This window comes from Pristiophorus japonicus, chromosome 1 (genome assembly GCF_044704955.1).
Source record: "Pristiophorus japonicus isolate sPriJap1 chromosome 1, sPriJap1.hap1, whole genome shotgun sequence".
NCBI classification, from domain to species: domain Eukaryota; kingdom Metazoa; phylum Chordata; class Chondrichthyes; family Pristiophoridae; genus Pristiophorus; species Pristiophorus japonicus.
In genome coordinates this window covers 506,591,780-506,612,693 of record NC_091977.1, presented here as the reverse complement: position 1 = coordinate 506,612,693, position 20,914 = coordinate 506,591,780, and the positions used below count along the sequence as shown (strand labels likewise).

The 20,914-nt window shown below is 44.3% G+C and overlaps 1 protein-coding gene across 2 annotated transcripts in view; it reads right to left on the bottom strand.

The window, feature by feature from the left end:
• tsnare1 (T-SNARE Domain Containing 1) overlaps nt 1-20,914 on the bottom strand; it is a 1,185,173-nt gene that overhangs the window by 622,912 nt on the left and 541,347 nt on the right. For both annotated transcript variants that reach the window (XM_070876910.1, XM_070876900.1), the window contains exon 3: nt 6,231-6,308. In XM_070876910.1, the coding sequence (XP_070733011.1) occupies nt 6,231-6,308 (78 nt within the window). The remainder of the gene's footprint in view (nt 1-6,230; nt 6,309-20,914) is intronic.

Sequence of the window (20,914 nt, the reverse complement as noted above, 5' to 3'; positions counted from 1 at the left end):
TCCTTCCTCAAGTTAGGAGACCAAAACTGTACACAATACTCCAGGTGTGGCCTCACCAAGACCCTGTACAACTGTAGTAATACCTCCCTGCCCCTGTACTCAAATCCCCTCGCTATGAAGGCCAACATGCCATTTGCTTTCTTAACCACCTGCTGTACCTGCATGCCAACCTTCAATGACTGATGTACCATGACACCCAGGTCTCGTTGCACCTCCCCTTTTCCTAATCTGTCACCATTCAGATAATAGTCTGTCTCTCTGTTTTTACCACCAAAGTGGGTAACCTCACATTTAGCCACATTATACTTCATCTGCCATGCATTTGCCCACTCACCTAACCTATCCAAGTCACTCTGCAGCCTCATAGCATCCTCCTCGCAGCTCACACTGCCACCCAACTTCGTGTCATCCGCAAATTTGGAGATACTACATTTAATCCCCTTGTCCAAATCATTAATGTACAATGTAAACAGCTGGGGCCCCAGCACAGAACCTTGTGGTACCCCACTAGTCACTGCCTGCCATTCTGAAAAGTACCCATTTACTCCTACTCTTTGCTTCCTGTCTGACAACCAGTTCTCAATCCATGTTAGCACATTACCCCCAATCCCATGTGCTTTAACTTTGCACATTAATCTCTTGTGTGGGACCTTGAATGCAATTGGGCAGGCAAGAAAACGTGTAATAATACAAATGCTAAATTGATATGCTGCTGCATTTGTTCCTTCTTAATTGTCAAAAATTACAATGATACATGTATTTTCTCCTTCTTGCACCTTCAATGTGTTGAAATCAATACTCTATTATCTTCACTGTTTTATCTCCCCAAGCTATGGGGGAGATTTTCAAGTTGGACCCAAAACATGGGCGACATTGGTAGTGTGCCCATGGCACCTAGTCAAGTCCAGAGTCGGAAGAACCAAACCATTTTCAGGTTTGGGCCTGGTTTAAACTTTACCAGTGGCCTGTGGCTGCAAAGGACAATTCCACTGCAGCTTGCCAGTTTGGCACAGTGCAGGATCAGCAGGATTTGTGGACAGGTAGTTCCGTCAGGGGAATAGAAAACCATTGCTCTCTCTCACCCTGGTTGGTCCCCTGGTCCGGCCCTCATCTCCACTGTCTTAAGTCCAAGGAATGTATACTTGAACGTTTATGGCGGGCAACTGGTTTAGCCATCCATCACCAGATCTGGTTGGACAACATAAAGCACTATCGGGTGCTGCACTCCTCTGCCAAAACTGCTCTATTCCAATATCATCTTGAATTGCAAAGATAACCCCTGGCTTCTTTTCTCCATTACATCTTCTTAGGCGGTCCCTCGTATCGAGGATGACTCGCTTCCACACCAAAATGGGATGAGTTCACAGATGTTTCAATGAAGGACCTAATGTTCCAGGTACTGAATTCAATGTTGAATGGTGGAAGATGCCTGTGCATGGATTTTTTTTAACGGGTAGGTGGCCTTTGCACACCAGCCACCACACGGGCTTGACAGAGCTAGGTCTTGGTCCAGTAGCAAGGGGATCCAAGATGACTTGGAGACCAGGCTCAGCTGCACGGACCTGGTGCACACACTTATCGCAGTGTGGGCTGCCCCGTGCTGCCCCAGGGCCCTTGCCGCAGCTGGGCCCAGAACTCACGCCTCTTCTGGGCCCCGATCAAGTTGCTCTGCAATCTCTTGCCGCTCCTTCGCCCTGACCTCGCTGGTCCTGCTGTACCTGTCCACACTTCAATCACCGACCTGGTTTATGGTGACGTCCGATCCAGTCGCCCTTCTCCAAGACGTCACTCTCCTGCACCAGCTCATGCTGCTCGGGGCCGCCACACTGTCCGGGGTCCACTCGCCTTTTATGGCCCCGACCTGCCGCTGGTGTTCTCACACAGGTCGGGGCCGCCACGCTGCTCCCAGGGCCCCTTGCCTTTTATACACTACGCACGATCTTCTTAAACCCCTCTCCCCTGCCTCCTCCACCCTCACCTCCAACAACAAGTGCGAGGAACTCACGGACTTTCTTCATTAAAATTGAGACTATCCGTTCAGCTGCCTCTGCCGCTTCCCTTCCTTTCCCTAGTCCACCGAGCCAAACTTCTTCTCACGTCTCTCCTGCCCTCGCTGTGAACTCGCATCTTTCTCTCGTTTCTCTCCTGTCTCCTCTCACGCCTTCTTCTAAACTCAGCTTGTCCATAGGACCCACCTCCTGCTCCCTGGGCCCTTTTTCCACCAAATTGCTGACCGCCTGACTTCCTTTCCTCGCCCCCATGTTGCTGTTAATGTTAACAGTTCTCTCTCCTCAGGTACTGTTCTCTTCCACTTCAAATCTACCGCCATTACTCCTCGCCTCAAAAAAACACCTTTGACCTTTCTGTCCTTGCAAACCACCGACCCATCTCCAACCTCTTAAAAGGCTCTTAATCAAAGCCACAAATGTCGTCCTGTGTGATGTCCATGGTAAACTATCCTTCCTTCGCCTTCTCGACCTGTCTGCAACCTTTGACACGGTTGACCACACCATCCTCCTCCAATGCCTCTCCTCCGTTGTCTAGCTGCCGAAACTACACCCGCCTGGCTCCATTCTAATCTGAGCAAAAGCAAAATACTGCTGGAAATCTGAAATAAAGACAGAAAATGCTGGAAATGCTCAGCTGGCCAGGCAGCAGCTGTGGTGAGAGAACGTTTCAGGGCCAACATCAGACGAAAGGTCAGCGACCTGAAACGTTAACTCTGTTTCTCTCTCCACAGATGCTGCCTGATCTGCTGAGTATTTCCAACATTTTCTGTTTTTGTTCCATTCTTATCTATTCAGTTGTAGCCAGAGAATCACCTGCAATGGCTTCTCTTCCGGCTCCCGCATCATTATCTCTGGAGTCCCCCAAGTATCTATCCTTGGGGCCCTCTTATATCTACATGCTGCCCCTCAGCGACACCATCCGAAAACATATCAGATTCCACATTTATGCCAACAACGGTCAGTTCTACTGCACCTCCACCTCTTTCGCACACTCCACTGCTTATCCGACATCCAGTATTGGATGAGTAGGAATTTTCTCCAACTAAATATTGGGAAGACCGAAGCCACTGTCTTTGCTCCCTGTCACAAACTACATTCACCAGCCACTGAATCTGCTCTCTGCCAGGCAACTGAGGTTGACCCCGCTGTTCACAACCTTGGTGTCCTATTTGACCCCGAGATGAGCTTCTCACCAAATATCCACGCCATCACCAAAACTGCTTACTTCCACCATTGTAACATCGTCCAACTCTACCTCTGCCTCAGCTCATCTGCTGCTGAAATCCTCATCCGTGCCTTTGTTACCTATAGACTTGACTATTCTGAAGCTCTCCTGGCTTTTTGTTATTGTTGTTGTTGAAGGAGAGAGCCTACTCCTGGCCCCACAAACATCTCCGACTGCTAATTAGGTCATTCAACACCTGGAAAAATTGGGATGAGCATGCCCTTCACATGGTCCTTTCATTACCTCCATGAAAATTGCAAGCAGAGTCCTATAGCAGGCGTAGCACCCGAATTTGCCTAGTTAAACTGCCTCCTGCCTGTTTTGGGTGGGAGTGCTGCCCGTCCATTTAAAGGCCTACCTGACACTTGAATCATTCAGGTAAATGGATATCCAATGTCCCCACCAGATTTTCCTCCGCCGGCTGCCCATTTTTGAGGTGAAAAACATACAGCCAACAGTTGAAATAATATCTGGACTTAAGTTACAAGGAGAGATTACACAAATTGGGGTTGTATTCCCTAGAATATAGAAGGTTAAGGGGTGATCTGATCGAAGTTTTCAAGATATTAAGGGGAACAGATAGGGTAGATAGAGAGAAGCCATTCCCGCTGGTTGGGGATTCTAGGATTAGGCGGCACAGTCTAATAATTAGAGTCAGACCTTTCAGGAGTGAAATTAGGAAACATCTCTACACACAAAGGGTGGTAGAAGTTTGGAATTCCCTTGCGCAAATGGCAATTGATGCTAGAGCAATTGTTAATTTTAAATCAGAGATTGATTGATTTTTGTTAATCAAAGATATTAAGGGATATGAGCCAAAGGTGGGTTATTGGAGTTAAGTCGCAGATCAGCCATAATCTCAATGAATGGCGGAACAGACTTGAGGGGTTCAATAGCCTACGCCTGTACCTATGGTACTATGCCTTTTGTGAGATAAAACCTGACATAAAACAGGAGGAATAGCATTGTACTTCACAGGCAGAATAAGGGAGTACTTCACTTTATCTGTCACTAGAGGCTGCCAGTGCATTTATACAACGGCAGAGATTCGATGCTACTAAAGTAAAGTGTTGTGAAGATGAACATAGCTTTGCAGATAAAAAGAAAAATGCAAAAACATAAAATGCTTTAAATGCAAAACAAGTCTATCAGTGAGATGGAAAGGACAAAAACTATAAATGCTGGAAGTCTGAAACATAAATGGAAAGAAATTTCAGTCAGCACCTGCAAATAAAGACAAGCTCATGTTATAGTTGTTCAGAATTGAAAGAGGAATCCAATATTTCAAATGGAATATTTGTCTCATTCACTTTCAGAATCTGACTGACCTGATTTTTATGGCACTTTTAATAGTTAGGTGCTGGTCCATTATATGCCAAGAACACTTTCAATTTTACTCATTTTTAATCTTCCCAAACAGCGAGTTTACATGCTTCATTTTATGCTGACCACCATAGCTTCTTCTTGCAATTGCACTTGCCTTAGAATCTAAATAGCAGTAAAAACAGTTCTGATTTAATCCACCACCCACTGCATAGCCTGTGGAAGCAAAGAAACACCTGAGGTACATGGCAATTTATAGTGGCATCCAACCAATTTAAACATTTCCAGTCTGCAGTGATGCATCACCTCACCCACATCACTTCATAGACTACAGTACCAGAAGTAATTACCTCCCTTCCATCACAGATACTGTGCTTCTGTCAGAAATTCAAAAGAAATTGTGTGGGAACTGCTATAGCAGTGGCAGGAGCCCCAAAAGCAATATTATTAATTCAGCTCTGTATTCCTCCCAAATATGTATGCCCCTGGAAAAAAAATGGTCTGTTCAGCCATTTTGTGACAGTTTTTCAGATGAGGCTGCATCCCATTTACTGACAGTTCCACAAAGACTGAATTCTAAAATGATGTAAAAATAACTGAACCCAAGTCTTTAATTCTATATACAGAATCTTAAACATCCCAGTAAATATTAAAAAATGACAATTACACCACACGAGCATCTTTTAATCCCACGTGGCTGGAATAAATTGCTGTAAAAGTTAAAAACACAAACTAAAAATAGTATTTTTGGTACAGACTGGAATATTGATAGTTCTAATATATCCCTTCAGGGATAGATGAGTCCGCCAATTACTTTTCCTGTATGTTCCGAAACATTCTTCATGTCACATTCACCATTGCAATCCCACCAAAAAATAATTTATAATCAAGCTAGGAGACAAAGCGGTTGGTTTAACTTGCGGTAGTCTTGACACTAATATAGTCATCTGCTACAACATTCACATCTATTTACTGGTTCAGCTCTTCTGCACACAATAACTGGAAATGGAAATTAGTGCAGTTGATACAATTGATGAAAGGAGGTAGTTAGTGTTCATTTTAAATTGAGAAACTTAGATGAAGGGCCAAAGCCCATAGTGCAAGGACACCAACAAGACTGAAGATAAAAGGAACTAAGGGAAAATGTGAAAACTAATGGATAAAACGGTCAGTTTGGTGTTGAACAGGCACGATATCAGTGATGTGCCCACGGTGCCCCCACAATGCCAGTGGGGATACTTGAGCCACTTTCACATTTAGGTGTCATTAACATTTGATCGGCGGGCTTAAAAAAACACAGCGTTTTGGAGACGCTTTCTGCGATCCCTTTAAGGCCTCTTCACTGCCGAAGAAACAGGACTGGCTTGTGCCATGCATGCTCTTCCCATTTCTCTTTGAAAGTTGCAATTGGGGTCCAACAGCCACAGCAATCTAATTTGCATAAACAGCCTTCTGCCTGGATTAGGAGGGGTGGGTGGGGAGTGGGGGGGAGGCGGGGGCTGATTCCTCGGCACCCATATTTAAAGCCTGCCTATAGTCGATTCAGGAGTGTAAATAGCCTCAATAGGTCCTCACGGGACTGCCTGTTTTCCCGATCAATCCCAGCATTAGACTAGAACGACACAACCATCACATGATCAAGTAACACAAATGAGCACAAAAGGGAAACTCACCATTTGTGTTAATGCGGAAGATGTTTGCTGTCAGTTCCTGAAACACCTCTTGAATTTCATTGGGATCAATCTGCAATGCTGTTGGGGGGAGAGGGGGTAGAACAAAAACAACATTTACCACATGATTAACACACTGTACATTGGACTACGGTCTGCGATATACTGTCACTTAGTACACTCAAATCAAATTCCTGATTATCTTGTATTTAAATGGAGCCACAAATGGATTGCCTCCAATAAAACAGCAGAGAGGAACTAGACACAGCGCATTAAGTATTCATGCAATAACATCACCAATAACTTGTAGTCGACAGCTTGTTAATAAAGCTTAGTCATAATGAAAATCATTTATAAAACTTTAATTACTTGTGCCCATATCATTTTTTTATTTAAACCATGCATTTGTTCTTTTAAATGGTATCGATGATAATTACCAATATTATAACATGCAGAATTGAGATTTTGGCACTAGGACTCTCAAAGGCTTATGTGATAACACATCGATTTAATTATTTTTTATATAACAAAAGTTGAGTGAAAGTGCTGCTGGAATTACTCATGCAAGGTATTCCAGTGAGCCTTAGGATCAGAAATTCTAATGGTGCTGTCGTGCCGTTGGAACTGAGGTGGAGAATGAATTTTCCAAGTGGTAATAGCGTTGAACCCGCCATAAATTGTGCAGTCAGTTCAGTAAATATGTAGGTACATTGGAGAAGGCAGAAACTGCTGCGGAGGTCGAAATTTGTCCCTAAATGGAGGCACTTGGCAACTTTTCAGAAAACCTGAAATCACAAGAACAACACAAGAAATAGGAGTAGGCCATTTGGCCCCTCAAGCCTGCTCCGCCATTTAATAAGATCATGGCTGATCTGATCATGGACTCAGTTCCACTTCCCTGCCTGCTCCCCATAACCCTTTATTCCCTTATCGCTCAAAGATCTGTCTATCTCTGCCTTATAGAAACATATAAAATAGGTGCAGGAGTAGACCATTCAGCCCTTCGAACCTACACTACCATTCAATATGATCATGACTGATCATGCAACTTCAGTACCCCATTCCTGCTTTCTCTCCATACCCCTTGATCCCTTTAGCTGAAAGGGCCACATCTAACTCCCTTTTGAATATATCTAACGAATTGGCCTCAACAACTTTCTGTGGTAGAATATATTCAAAGATCTAGCCTTCACAGGGCAGTGAATTCCACAGATTTACAGTACTCAGAGAAGAAATTCATCCTCATTTCAGTTTTAAATGGGTGGCCCCTTATTCTGAGACTTTACCCCCTAGTTTTAGTTTCCTCCATGAGTGGAAATATACTCGCTGCATCCACCTTGTCCAGCCCTCTCATTATCTTATATATTTCAATAAGATCGATAGCAGGGGTCATAGCAGAGTCCAGTGCTATCCTCAATGCCAATATCCAAGAAGAATTTTAAACAATGCAGCACTACCTGGAGCAAGTGGTAGCACCAAGACCACCATTCCGGGAATTCATTACCCCATTAGAGAGACTTGCCAACCACAAAGCACATCTAAACCAAATGTTTTAAACACTGGCCTTCGGGCATTGCGGACCATTTGAAGCAAGTGATGGAACACAGATTCAGAGATCTTTGGGGCACCACCTTTCAGGGTCGACAGATTCTACCTGACACCATAAAGTCTGTCCTGCCACTGATCACTTAGCATTGAGATGCAGGACCCAGCTCAAAAGGTGTAGATCGAATCCAACTTCAGAGGCTGCTCTCGGTGACAGATCGTGTGATCTTTTCAACCAGCCCCCTCAGATGCCTGTACATGTTGGTGGCAGAATACTAAAGCAGATGACTGAAACCACCGAGAGCATACAGTGTAGACTCAGCAGGTGATGCCAGGGATAGGCTATCATTGAGATGCTAGGATTATTCTCACTAGAGCAGAGAAGCAAATTTAATAACGTTTTTGAAAATGATGAAGCGTTTTGATAGAGTGAAGAGAGAGAGACCCTTTCCTCTGTTTGGGGAGTTATGAGTGGGTTATCAATTTAAAATGACCGTAAACAGCGTGAAGAGAGGTTGAGGTGAATTTCTCTACGCAAAGTTGTTGGGAGCATAAAATGTTTGGTTAAATGTTAAAAATATTATTTCCTCTCCTTCCTCTTACCTTTTCTAATTTTCTCTCTCACTTTACTCACAGCTTTGGGGAGAAAAAGCAAGAAACATGTTTGATGGAAGAATGAGGGGTTCCCAATTTATACATGGAAGTGTGATTTGCCTGACTCACTCTATCTGTACTATATTTCATAAAATGCCTCAACAGCATAATTGTTTCCGTCCCTATCCTGGTATGTTCATTCTCAGGAAAAGAAAATGATCAAGGTAAAATAAAGCGCACAGTGTACACATACATATATAATGGCCTTTTGCTGACTTCAGTCGTAATTAGGATGGAATATGTCCAGTCTGAGCTGGAAGAACTAAAGCAAAGGGAGATAAAGCAAACAGGTGATAATGACGTGGGCTATTAAATGTCCATTTAAATGTGTAAGCTTTTTCTTGTATTACTGTTCAATCATACAAAAGAATTCCCTATCCACCATTCAAATACTTGTTAAAATAGCATCAGGTACCAACAAAACTCTCAAGAAAGCAATTGATAAGACTGCAATGTAGCTATACCTTTCAATCAAGTTTTTATAGATCTCTGGTGTAAACATTAATGGACCCAACAAAACAAACTACAGTTATCACAAAACTCTCACATACTTCTAGAAGGGTTTTAAAATGTTTTAATATCTAATGAAAGCATTTTTTTCAAAGAAAACACATTGATGGAGACTGGGTGGTATACTGTCATTGCACATCTAGGCATGGGTTACAATCCCACCCAGAATGCTGGAATGCAAGTCTTCGCTTTCTTTGGCTTTAAGGATTTTAGTGCTCGGAGTTTCATTATTTTAGCCCAGTTCTTACTGAGTGCTGCCAGCCCATAACCCAGGAATTCGCTGCCTCAGAGAGCTGTGGAAGCTGGGACATTGAATAAATTTAAGACAGAAACAGAGTTCCTTAAACGATAAGGGGATAAGGGGTTATGGGGAGCGGGCAGGGAAGTGGAGCTGAGTCCATGATCACATCAGCCATGATCTTATTGAATGGAGCAGCAGGCTCGAGGAGCCGTATGGCCTACTCCTGTTCCTATTTCTTATGTTCTTACAGCACAAAATTGTCCATAACTTAGCATTAAATTCAATGGCCTGGCCTTTCCACCACATTTGCATCCAAAGACCCGCGTAATCTGGGTGCAAACTAATTACGTGACTTCAGAGATCGCAAAATTTGGGGCATGTGTATTAGTGTGCACAACTTCAGTATGCCCAAGTCGTCTCGATCGTTTATGGCCTTCCATCAAAACCTCCGCCGGACCGGATCTCCGCCCACAAAACTGGTCACGCCCCCAACTCTCAAACGTGATCATCCTGCAGTCATGCTTGTTCGAGAAAGAACGTTTTTTTTAAATAATTTTTTACTGAGTCTTTCTGAATGCATTTTTATGACGTAAGTTTTAAGTCACATTAAAAATTGAAAAGTTTCTCCGATTGCAGGTTCTTGAACATGCTGTGCCGACTGTGCAGGAACGATGATTAAATAATTTGAAATTTAATTTTCATACTTGGAGAAGAAATTAACGATTTGGGTTCAGCACTTTCCTTGGGCCTCAACTGCTTACACTGATCGATGCCAATTTTAAGTTCAGTCATATTCAAATGAGATTGGGAGCATACTTCATTGTAACTTGACATGGGCAAAATGACTGCGGCTTTGGGCGTGTTTTGGGATCAAGCGCCTGGGACGTGCGCACGGAGGAAACACCAGGCCATCAAATCGAGGTATGAACAATACGTAATTCACTGAATGATCCCTTCTAGTTATAATAAGCATGTTAGTGCTATCACTGCTCGGAAGTGGAAATGTATAATGTGATGTGCGAGCAGTCATTATTTTGGGAAAGTGAGAAAATCTACAAGAGCTGAATCGCACTATTATAATGAAGATGTCATGTATACTAGCTCCAAACTGGAAGATTACATAGACTGCCCAAAGTTTTCCACACAACTTTTCAGGGCGTAGCTATGGCTTGGGATACACAAGTGCTCAGAATGTGTTGCAACCTCAATAGAGCCAAACGCGACTAAAACAGACTTGACTGTTGTCTATGGGGAGTCTCTTAAGTCAAACATCACACGCCTGATATCCTTGCTGCAGGAATAGGTAGCAGTGTATTTGCAGCTGCCTTCATGATTGCGCTGTCATATGTGTAGAGGCATGTTATATATCACAATGAAGATGAAGTGTCACAGCAGTTAAGGAAAACTCAGTATTGCTCCTGGCCAAAGACAATGTCTCGCCTACTGCAAAAACTGCCATCAGAAACAAAGAATATTACTTGTGCACACTGGTGCGGCTCGGCAAGCCACTGAGCACAGATATAAACTAAGCATCCATCGGGTGACCTGTACACTCATTTACTGTTAACTTATTTTCTATATACTAAACTTCTCTGCCCCTATCTTAATATCACCTTTCAATATCAAAACTCATTCGCAACTCCTATGAAGACCAAACAGGAGTAGAAATGACACCAGCCAGTTATGGGACCGATGAGTTAGAGGAGATTTCCAACACACACACACACAAACAATGAATGTGCTTAATACTTGGTCACAGCCATTACTTTGGCACTGAATTTTTGTCTGGGCAATGTGTTTTTCTTCATTCAAACTTGATTCTTCCTTGTTTTGAACATGTTATAAGCATCAATAATTAACAGTAAAATTTGGATTTTGGAGTTTTAGATTAACCTTGAACTGAGGAGGGATCTGGCCCAGGTAAATTGGAGTCAATGACTGACAGGCAGAAATGTAATGGAGCAATGGGCGGCATTTAAAGAGGAAATAAGGATAGAAATTGCGCAGGTACTGGCCATGATCTTCCTTAGATACAGGGGTGGTGCCAGAAGACTGGAGTATAACAAATGTTACACCCTTGTTCAAAAAAGGGGAGAAGGATAAACCATGCAATTTCAGGCTCGTCAGTTTAACTTCAGTGGTGGGGAAGTTTTTACAAACAATAATTCAGGAAGAAATTAACAGCCACTTGGTCAAGTATGAACTAATAAACGAGAGCCAGCATGGATTTGTTGAGGGAAAATCGTCATTGATTAACTTGATTTGAGTTTTTTGATGAGGTAACAGAACTGGTGAACGAGTGTAGCGCAGCTGATGTTGCGTATATGGGAGCCGAAATTGGTGGACTGCCCAATTCACGGCAGTCTGCAGCGGTCGGTCAATCTTCACCGCCCGATACCGCTGGGGCGGAGTGCTGGCAACATTGGTTTGGGCAGTCCTGAGCAGTGCGTCAGCGGAGTGCGACGGACAGTCTGCTCCGGCGGTGCAGGTTAAGTTGTCTGGGACTCGGGACTCTTTGGTGCCCGAGTTCTGCGCGCGTGCTCTTCCATCGACCTCCGTCTCCCACTCTCCCTCCCCCAAGAGCAGCAGCCCAGAGTCCAGAGACTGCCGACGTCGGATCGCAGGTAAGTGTAGATTTTTAATTGTTTTTGATTTATTTATAATACTTATATAAATAAATAAATAAATAACAATAGATTTATTTTCGTGTTTTTCTGAGGAGGGCAGAATAGATCTCGGATTGTGGGGGGGGTAGGACTAGATCTCTTGGGGGGGGGCGGAATTGGATCTCTGGGAGGGGGGAGAAATTAGATATCTGGGGGGGAGGGGAGAATTAGATACCTGGGGGGGGGATTAGACACCTGGGGGGGGGGAATTAGATACCTGGGGGGGAATGGGGGAATTAGATACCTGGGGGGGGGGAAATGGGGGAATAATTAGATATCTGGGGGGGGGAATAAAATATCTGGGGGGAGGGGAAATTAGATATCTGGGAGGGGGGGGGGAATTAGATATCGGGGGAGGGAAATTAGATATTGGGAAGGAAAATGGATCTCGGGGGGGATTAGACCTGGGAGGGGGAAATTAGATCTGGGGGGGGGGGGGGGAGGGGGGGAGGGGAGGACTATATCGCAGGGGGGAGGGGAGAGAGAAATAGATCGCTGTTGGGAGGAATAGATCGCTGGGGGGGAGGGTATTGTAGTTTACATACCGCTGACATAAAACCACCTTTATTCAGACGGTGTGCAGTTCCGGTGTTATGTCGGCGGTGTGCTACCAATGTTGGACATTGGACGGTCTGTAGGGTGCTCCGTGTGGGCCCTGTTTTCCGCGCAGGGTCCTAGCTCCGCCCCCTAATCAACAGACCACGCCGCGCCAAGCCATGGGAGAGACCACAGAGCAGCCAGAATCCAGAGACATCTTTTTGCTGCTGTTTCCAGCCTACAAAGTCGGCGCAGCTCTGGTGAGTGCGCTGAAAAAACAAGTGCGCCAAATTTGAGCCCATAGAGTGGTGTTGCCCAGAGCTCAGTACGAGGACCACTGCTGTGTTTGATATACATTAATGACTTGGACTTGCGGATACAGGGCAACATTTGCAGACGACAAGAAACTTGGCAGTGTAGTAAACAGTGAGGAAGATAGTAATAGACTGCAAGAGGACATAGAGGGGCTGGTAGAATGGATGGACACACTGCAGATAGAATTCAACACAGAAAAGTGTGAGGTGATCCATTTTGGTAGGAAAAATGAGGATAGACAATACAAGTTAAATGATGCATCCCCTTTATAATTGTATGAACAGAGAGACGTGGAGGTGTTTGTGCACAAACATTTGAAGGTGGCAGGACAGGTTAACAAAGCGTTAATAATGCAGATGGGATCCTAGGCCTAATGAAGGGCACTGTGTACAAAAGCCAGGAAGTTATGCTAAACCTATATAAAACACTAGTTTGGCCCCAGCTGAAGTATCATATACAATTCTGGGTACCACGCTTTAGGAAGGACGTGAAGGCTTTGAAGAGGTTACAGAAGAGATTTACCAGAATTATTCCAATGATGGGGGATTAAATTTACATGGATAGATTGGAGAAGCTGGGGTAGTTGTCGTTAGAGCAGTGAAGGCTCAGAGGAGATTGATAGAGGTGTTTTAAATCATGAAGGATTTAGAGTGAATAAAGAGAAACTGTTTCCAATGGCTGGAAACGATAACCAGAGGGCACAGATTTAAAAGAGGTTAAACGTTTTTACGCAATGAGTGGTTAGGATTTGGAATTCACTGCCTGATAGAGTGGTGAATACAGATTCAATACTGTAGTAGCCTTCAAAAGGGAATTGGATTCATACTTCAAGGAGACAAAATTGCAGGGATATGGAGAAAGAGCAGGTGCAGTGGGACTAACCTGATTGCTGGCATCGACTTGATGGGCTGAATGGTGTCCTTCTGTGCTGCACTATTCTATGATTTTAGTTTCAGGAATGGATTGTTAGGCCTACAATATGCCTTTTCCATTTTCCTGTTACGACTTGACAGATGAACCACACCGACGGGAAAATCCTTATTGCTGGTGCAGAGTTGAGCTAGTTGCCCACCAACTGCCCAGCAATCACGTACGAAGATTTTGCAGCTGATGCAAACAGGTGCGGGGCCTGTTTGCATCAGTGTAAGGGGATACCTCAAAAGATCGAAAGCATCATTCGGCAGGTTTTAGCTCGCATAAAAGTGAAATTGGAACATTACAACAGATGGAAGCAACTGAGCTCCGTTTGAATCATTTAACTGGGAGTTTCATGAAATTGTGAAGTTTTTTTGTTCCTTTATTTTAGTGTCTACACATTTAATCTCTATTTTAGTGCAATCCTGATGTTGAAGCATTTCATCAGTGTGGTTCAATCTGAGTGCCACTCTTCAGTTTCCTGTACCTCATGTGGTTGTGATGGACTGAATTCAACCAATTCTAAATCCCAAATAAAGAACAAAACTTTAAACATATGTATTTCTAACTTACTTCCTGACGTTAAAGCTTTTAATGCAACATTCATCATGATGTCAGCCTGCACCCTCCTTTCTCCTATAAGCTTGATGCAATAGTTTCCACATATCTGTCAACACTGTGGGCCTCTGTGTCAACATTCATTGAGGAAACTCGGCACTTCCACCGATTGGAGCAGTAGACCCACGCAATCCGTGGGCCATTACGTTGTCCTTAAGTGCACAGCATCAAACAGCAAGTTCGCAAAGGGCAAGTTTGTATTCTATTCGGATGCCAGCGGCGTACACCATAGTATGCCACCGATCTAAAAATCGGCAGTAATATTCTTAATCTCTTCTCTTTCTAGAAGTGTACTATCATTTTCCAGTGACGACACTTCAACAGTACTTCATTGGCTGTAAAGCGCTTTGGGAGGTCTGGTGGTCCTGAAAGGTGTTATATAAATGCAAGTCCTTCTTTCTTTGAATTCTGGTGGTAGTTGTCTTCTTATGAAACGGAGGGAGTTTGGTGCAGTTCACTATACCATACATGGTGTGTGGATTCAAAGAGTTTGATGGACCAAATAATCATTTCCCTGTTGGCCAGTTTTAAACACATTAAGTTTTCTCCTTTAAAGTCCAGAATAGATTTTTTTTTTACTTTTTCAGTTCCTTTCTAACTTCTCATTATTGACTTTGTTGTTTTTTTTTTCCTTTTATTTCTTCAACTATAGTAAAGGAAGATTAGAAAAACCCGCTCCCCAAGGACAATTTCACAAGTAAAAGCATATCATAGAGCAAGTGATGCCAAAATCAATATGTTGTGCTGCATGGGAATGATAAGAACTAGTGGCTGCCTTCAAAGAAAAATGTATAGTATCCTTCAATCAAAGCTAATACTTAGTCTGGTCTTTGAAAAATGTTCTTCGACTCAAAAAGCAAATACTCCAGCTTAGGCTGCACAGTGGAGTACCAAAAAGAAATGCTTTGGAATATTGGGTAAAAGGTTCAATCTCCCATTCTGCCAAATTCATAACCTTCGCTGTGTGCTGTGGAGATTAAAAAGGCAGAAACCACGACCTATTTCAATCCCCCACCCTCACCACCCACCCAGCAGATACGGTGCATGGGAGGCTTAAAATGTAAAAATTCTACCTCCCGTCTCCAAACAGCCACCCTCCTGACCATTTATAGTTTTCTTTCCTGAAATCTTCTTGGAGGCAGTGCAACAAAGGTTCACTAGATTGATTCCTGGGATGAGAGGGTTGTCCTATGATGAGAGATTGTGTAGAATGGGTCTATACTCTCTGGAGTTTAGAAGAATGAAAGGTGATCTCATTGAAACATACAAGATTCTGAAGGGGATTGACAGGGTAGATGCTGAGAAGTTGTTTCCCCTGGCTAGAGTGTCGAGAATTAGGGGGTACAGTCTCAGGATAAGAGGTAAGCCATTTAAGAGTTGAGGAGTAATTTCTTCACTCAGAGGGTTGTGAATCTTTGGAATTCTCTTCCCCAGAGGGCTGTGGATGCTAAGTCTCTGAATACATTCAAGGCTGAGATAAATAGATTTTTGGCATCTAGGGGAATCAAGGGATATGGAGATTGGGAGGGAAAGTGGAGTTGAGGTTGAGGATAAGCCATGATCATATTGAATGGCGGAGCAGGCTCGAAGGGCCAGATGGCCTACTCCTGCTCCTATTTCTTATGTTCTTAAATTAGGCCATCAACAAAGCTCCGCCAAAACGCAGGCGGTGGCCAAGGTAACATTCAAAATACGCAGTCCACTGACATCACCGGCGCAGGGTCGTAGAATTGACTGAACATCAGAGGGAGACCTGCACTGTCAGCTGCTCGGCAGCAGATCCAAGGCAGGACACGGGGCCACCACTGCAAAGGCAAGTATTAAAGGTCCGTTTCTTTTAAATGTCCTTCTGGTCCAGAAGGAACAGGAGAGATTCCTCCCCCAGACCCCTCAAGGAGTCCTTAGGCTTCCGCAGTCCCGGCCTCCCTGCCATCTCGCTGAAAGCCCCGATCCACCATCTCCTGCAAAGCCTCACGGGTCCCCAGCTGCAGCCTCTTGCCGTTAGATTCCTACTCCCACCCGCAGGCCAGACAGTCAATTATTTAAATGATCTTAACGTTCCCGCCCTGGCTCCACTGCACCCCTCCCGCTCTCCCGTTAATATCAAGGCCCATGAGTGAAGGACAGAGAATTAGAGGGAGAATGCTCCACTGTGCCTCCCAATGGTAGGTTCCAAGTGATTCTGGTGGCAATTTGGGAACTGGGAACAAGTCACCTGTCTTCTTGGTTAGAGGTAGTATATAAAGAAAGACTTACATTTATATGACGCCTTTCATGACCACCGGATGTCTCAAAGCACTTTACAGCCAATGAAGTACTTTTGGAGTGTAGTCACTGTTGTAATGTAGGAAACGCAGCAGCCAATTTGTGCACAGCAAGCTCCCACAAACAGCAATGTGATAATGGCCAGATAATCTGTTTTTGTTATGTGGATTGTGGGATAAATATTGGCCAGGACACTGGGGATAACTCCCTGCTCTTCTTCGAAATCGTGCCATGGGATCTTTTACGTCCACCTGAGAGAGCAGACGGGGCCTCGGTTTAATGTCTCGTCCGAAAGAGTGTCAGCCTAGATTTATGTGCTCAAGTCCCCGGAGTGGGATTTGAACCCACAACCTTCTGACTCAGAGGCGAGGGTGCTACCCACTGAGCCACAGCTGACACTCTGGCAGAAAGGAATTAGAGACTGAACGCCTTCCAAATAAATGACACACTGAAAGTTTCTACTCAATCCCTTACGTGCTGGATGCATGCTTCCTCAGAACAGCATCTCTTCTGTGTCATGATGCTCTCGGCTCCCTGAGGCATGACATTAGTAAGCCAGCTGCAGTACACTGGGGTGTATCTTAGTGTAATTTTATAATTAAACGCATTTTGATACTATTTAGCAAACAGTTATGTCAATTAGATAAACATTACAGCATCTGACATTCCAAATCAGGCCATTAAGCAGCTATAATTGATCCTCCAGCTGTTCATTTCTGGGACTAGCTGCCAAAATACAGGTGTGGTACATCAGGGACTCCAATAAGTGGACACTGATTAAGTTGGTGACTTTCTTCATTCTCTCCCATGCACCTGCCGGAAAGTACATTACGACAATATCAAATTCCACGTGGAACATTTGGAACACAAAAATTTGTCGAAGCAGAAACATAATTGGGTCCAACAATTGCGTCCTACAAATCAGCCCACCATGTTCATCAAAGGACAACACCGACTACCCTCTTTCTCACCCGATCCCTCAATTTCTGATACTCAGAATCATCCAGCAACAACAACAACTTGTATTTCTACAGCGCCTTTAATGTTGTGAAACATCCCAAGGCGCTTCATAGGAGTATTGAGACAAAACGTTTGACACCGAGCCACATAAGAAGAAATTAGGGTGGATGACCAGGAGGTAGGATTTAAGGAGCTTTTTGAAGGAGGTTCCCCCTTTCTCTCCTCCATACCCTCTCGGGAGCCACAATATGCTTCATCTGATTTTGGCCATCAGAACCGTACATGTACTCAAGATGATGTGCGAATCTGAGTGTGACTGATGTAGCATAATCAGTCATCTGGCTGAAGCTGTAAGTGTAAATAACGTTAATCTTGATATGGACTACATTGGGGGGGGGGTGAAATCAGGCTACTTAAGTGAATGAGCTATGTGATACTGATTAAACTGATATTTAAAATGTTTATTTGCTTTTCATGGAACCCATTAGTTATGGAACATATGCAGCAAGTTATATACGAGTAACTAGATAATGAAAATATATTTTTTTTAATTCTCTACTTCTATTAACCCTGCCTCCTACAGTTCATGCTTCAGTTTCATGAGGCATTAAATATTAATGTCTCGAAAGCTAGACCTCTATAATCTAAATTTTCCTGTTAAAATCATCAGTCACCATAGTCCACCATTACCTGAATCAGTTCACAGCTGACTAGAAAGCTGTCAAATCTCCTGATTGTATGCAGCTTTGTTTGTTTTTTGTAACTAGCTTCTTTGATTAAAAAAAGTGTTCAAAATGGCAAACAGAATCACAGAATGGTTACAACACAGATGGAGGCCATTTGGCCAGTCGAGCCTATGCCAGCTCTCTGCAAGAGCACCTCAGCTAGTCCCACTCCCCCGCCCTTTCCCCGTAGCCCAGGTGCTTATACAATTCCCTTTTGAAAGTCTGCCTGCTTTCAGGCAGTGCATTCCAGATCCTACAGCTCACTGCGTAATAAAGTTTTCCCTCACGGTGCCTTTGGTTCTTTTGCCAATCACCTTAAATCTGTGACCTCTTGGCCTTCATAGCGAGGGGATTTGAGTACAGGGGCAGGGAGGTGTTACTACAGTTGTATAGGGCCTTGGTGAGGCCACACCTGGAGTATTGTGTACAGTTTTGGTCTCCTAACTTGAGGAAGGACATTCTTGCTATTGAGAGAGTGCAGCAAAGGTTCACCAGACTGATTCCCGGGATGGCGGGACTGACCTATCAAGAAAGACTGGATCAACTGGTCTTGTATTCACTGGAGTTCAGAAGAATGAGAGGGGATCTCATAGAAACGTTTAAAATTCTGACGGGTTTAGACAGGTTAGATGCAGGAAGAATGTTCCCAATGTTGGGGAAGTCCAGAACCAGGGGTCACAGTCTAAGGATAAGGGGTAAGCCATTTAGGACCGAGATGAAGAGAAACTTCTTCACCCAGAGAGTGGTGAACCTGTGGAATTCTCTACCACAGAAAGTTGTTGAGGCCAATTCACTAAATATATTCAAAAAGGAGTTAGATGTAGTCCTTACTACTAGGGGGATCAAGGGGTATGGCGAGAAAGCAGGAATGGGGCACTGAAGTTGCATGTTCAGCCATGAACTCATTGAATGGCGGTGCAGGCTCGAAGGGCCGAATGGCCTACTCCTGCACCTATTTTCTATGTTTCTATGTTTCTCGACCCCTCTGCCAATGGGAACAGTTTCACTCTATCTACTCTGTCCAGACCCCTCATGATTTTGAGCACCTCTTTCAAATCTCCTCTCAACCTTCTCTGCTCCAAGGAGAACCCTAGCTTTTCTAGCTATAATAAAGTATGGCCAACTGCTGGAGGCGTTCCACTGCACATTCCAAATGATTGGCTTTCTTTCTTTACACGTAGTGTGACATGGAAACTTGCCTGCGTCACAGACATAGACATAGACATGCTTTAGATAAACTTAAAAAAAAAATCATGCTGTAGAATTTCTGTGGGGTTCTCTCGATCTCCAGCCATCGTCATCATGGTTGGTGGAAACCCTGGAAAAATGGTATAACGGGAATGAACTGTACACTCTGACCAGTGTCAGCTGGGGTTCTGGCTGAAGAGGATCCCACTGGTTAAGTTCCTTCTTATTTTTGTGGGGCCGAGAGGAGCAGGTGTGCCCCTCCGGTTCCCATGCAACAGCCTGGGTCGCTGCCACTCGGGATCGCTAACCCTCCAGACGTCAGCCCAACCCTCCCTTCCCCCCAGCAAAGTCAGATAGCATTCCTCTGGCCCGGAAATCCCAATCCCAGGAGTCGGACAACAGCTACAAAACACTCTGCTGTTACGTTCCCCTAAACCATACATTGCCTTTAGTGGCTGAGCTCACTTCCGGGTCTCCGCTAGTTTCCTTTTCTAATGTCAAAGTTTTATCTCATAATACTCATGTGAAGCGCCTTAGGACGTTTCATTACATTAAAGGCACAAATTGTTGTCGTTGTTGTATTGTTTTTAAAAATGTACTTTTGTTTTACTAATAATGGAATCAAGCTGCATCGGCCAGTATTCTCTCCCTTTCACTCTACCCAAGCTGCCCTGGCAGAATTTACATGATGATTTACAGAATGACCATGATGATTTCTACAAGGATTTCTTGTCAAGAGTAAATGTACCCTGTTTGATCTCCGAACTACGGCAAGTTCGCTGATAGCAGCCAGGGCGACAGTGGAGGGCTGTACCATGGCTAGAAAATGCCCGAGATTCAGGAGGGGCAACGAATAAAAGAAATCAGCCAGCCTTTCCACTCCTGATCATTATCCAATGACTCCTACTGGAAAGTGTTGTCGTGTGAGGACACGATTGGGCTTGGCTGTGATGGCAATACAGACAGATATAGTTGGCACTGCTCTCAGCCTAGACTCACACAATGATAAACAGTCACTGGAGTGAATTACAATCATCATCATCATAGGCAGTCCCTCAGAATCGAAGAAGACTTGCTTCCACTCTTAACACGAATCCTTAGGTGGCTGAACAGTCCCATACGAGAGCCACAGTCCCTGCCACAGGTGGGACAGACGGTCGTTAAGGGTAAGGGAGGGTGGGACAGGTTTGCCACACGTTCTTTCCGCTGTCTGCGCTTGATATCTGCATACACCCGGCGATGAGACTCGAGGCGCTCAGCACCCTCCCGGATGCACTTCCTCCACTTAGGGCGGTCTTTGGCCAGGGACTCCCAGATGTCGGTGGGGATGTTGCACTTTATCAGGGAGGCTTTGAGGGTGTCCTTGTAACGTTTTCTCTGTCCATCTTTGGCTTATTTGCCATGAAGGAGTTCAGAGTAGAGTGCTTGCTTTGGAAGTCTCTGTCTGGCATGCGGACAATGTGACCTGCTCAGCAGAGCTGATCAAGTGTGGTCAGTGCTTCAATGCTGGGGATGTTGGCCTGGACGAGGACGCTAATGTCGGTGTGT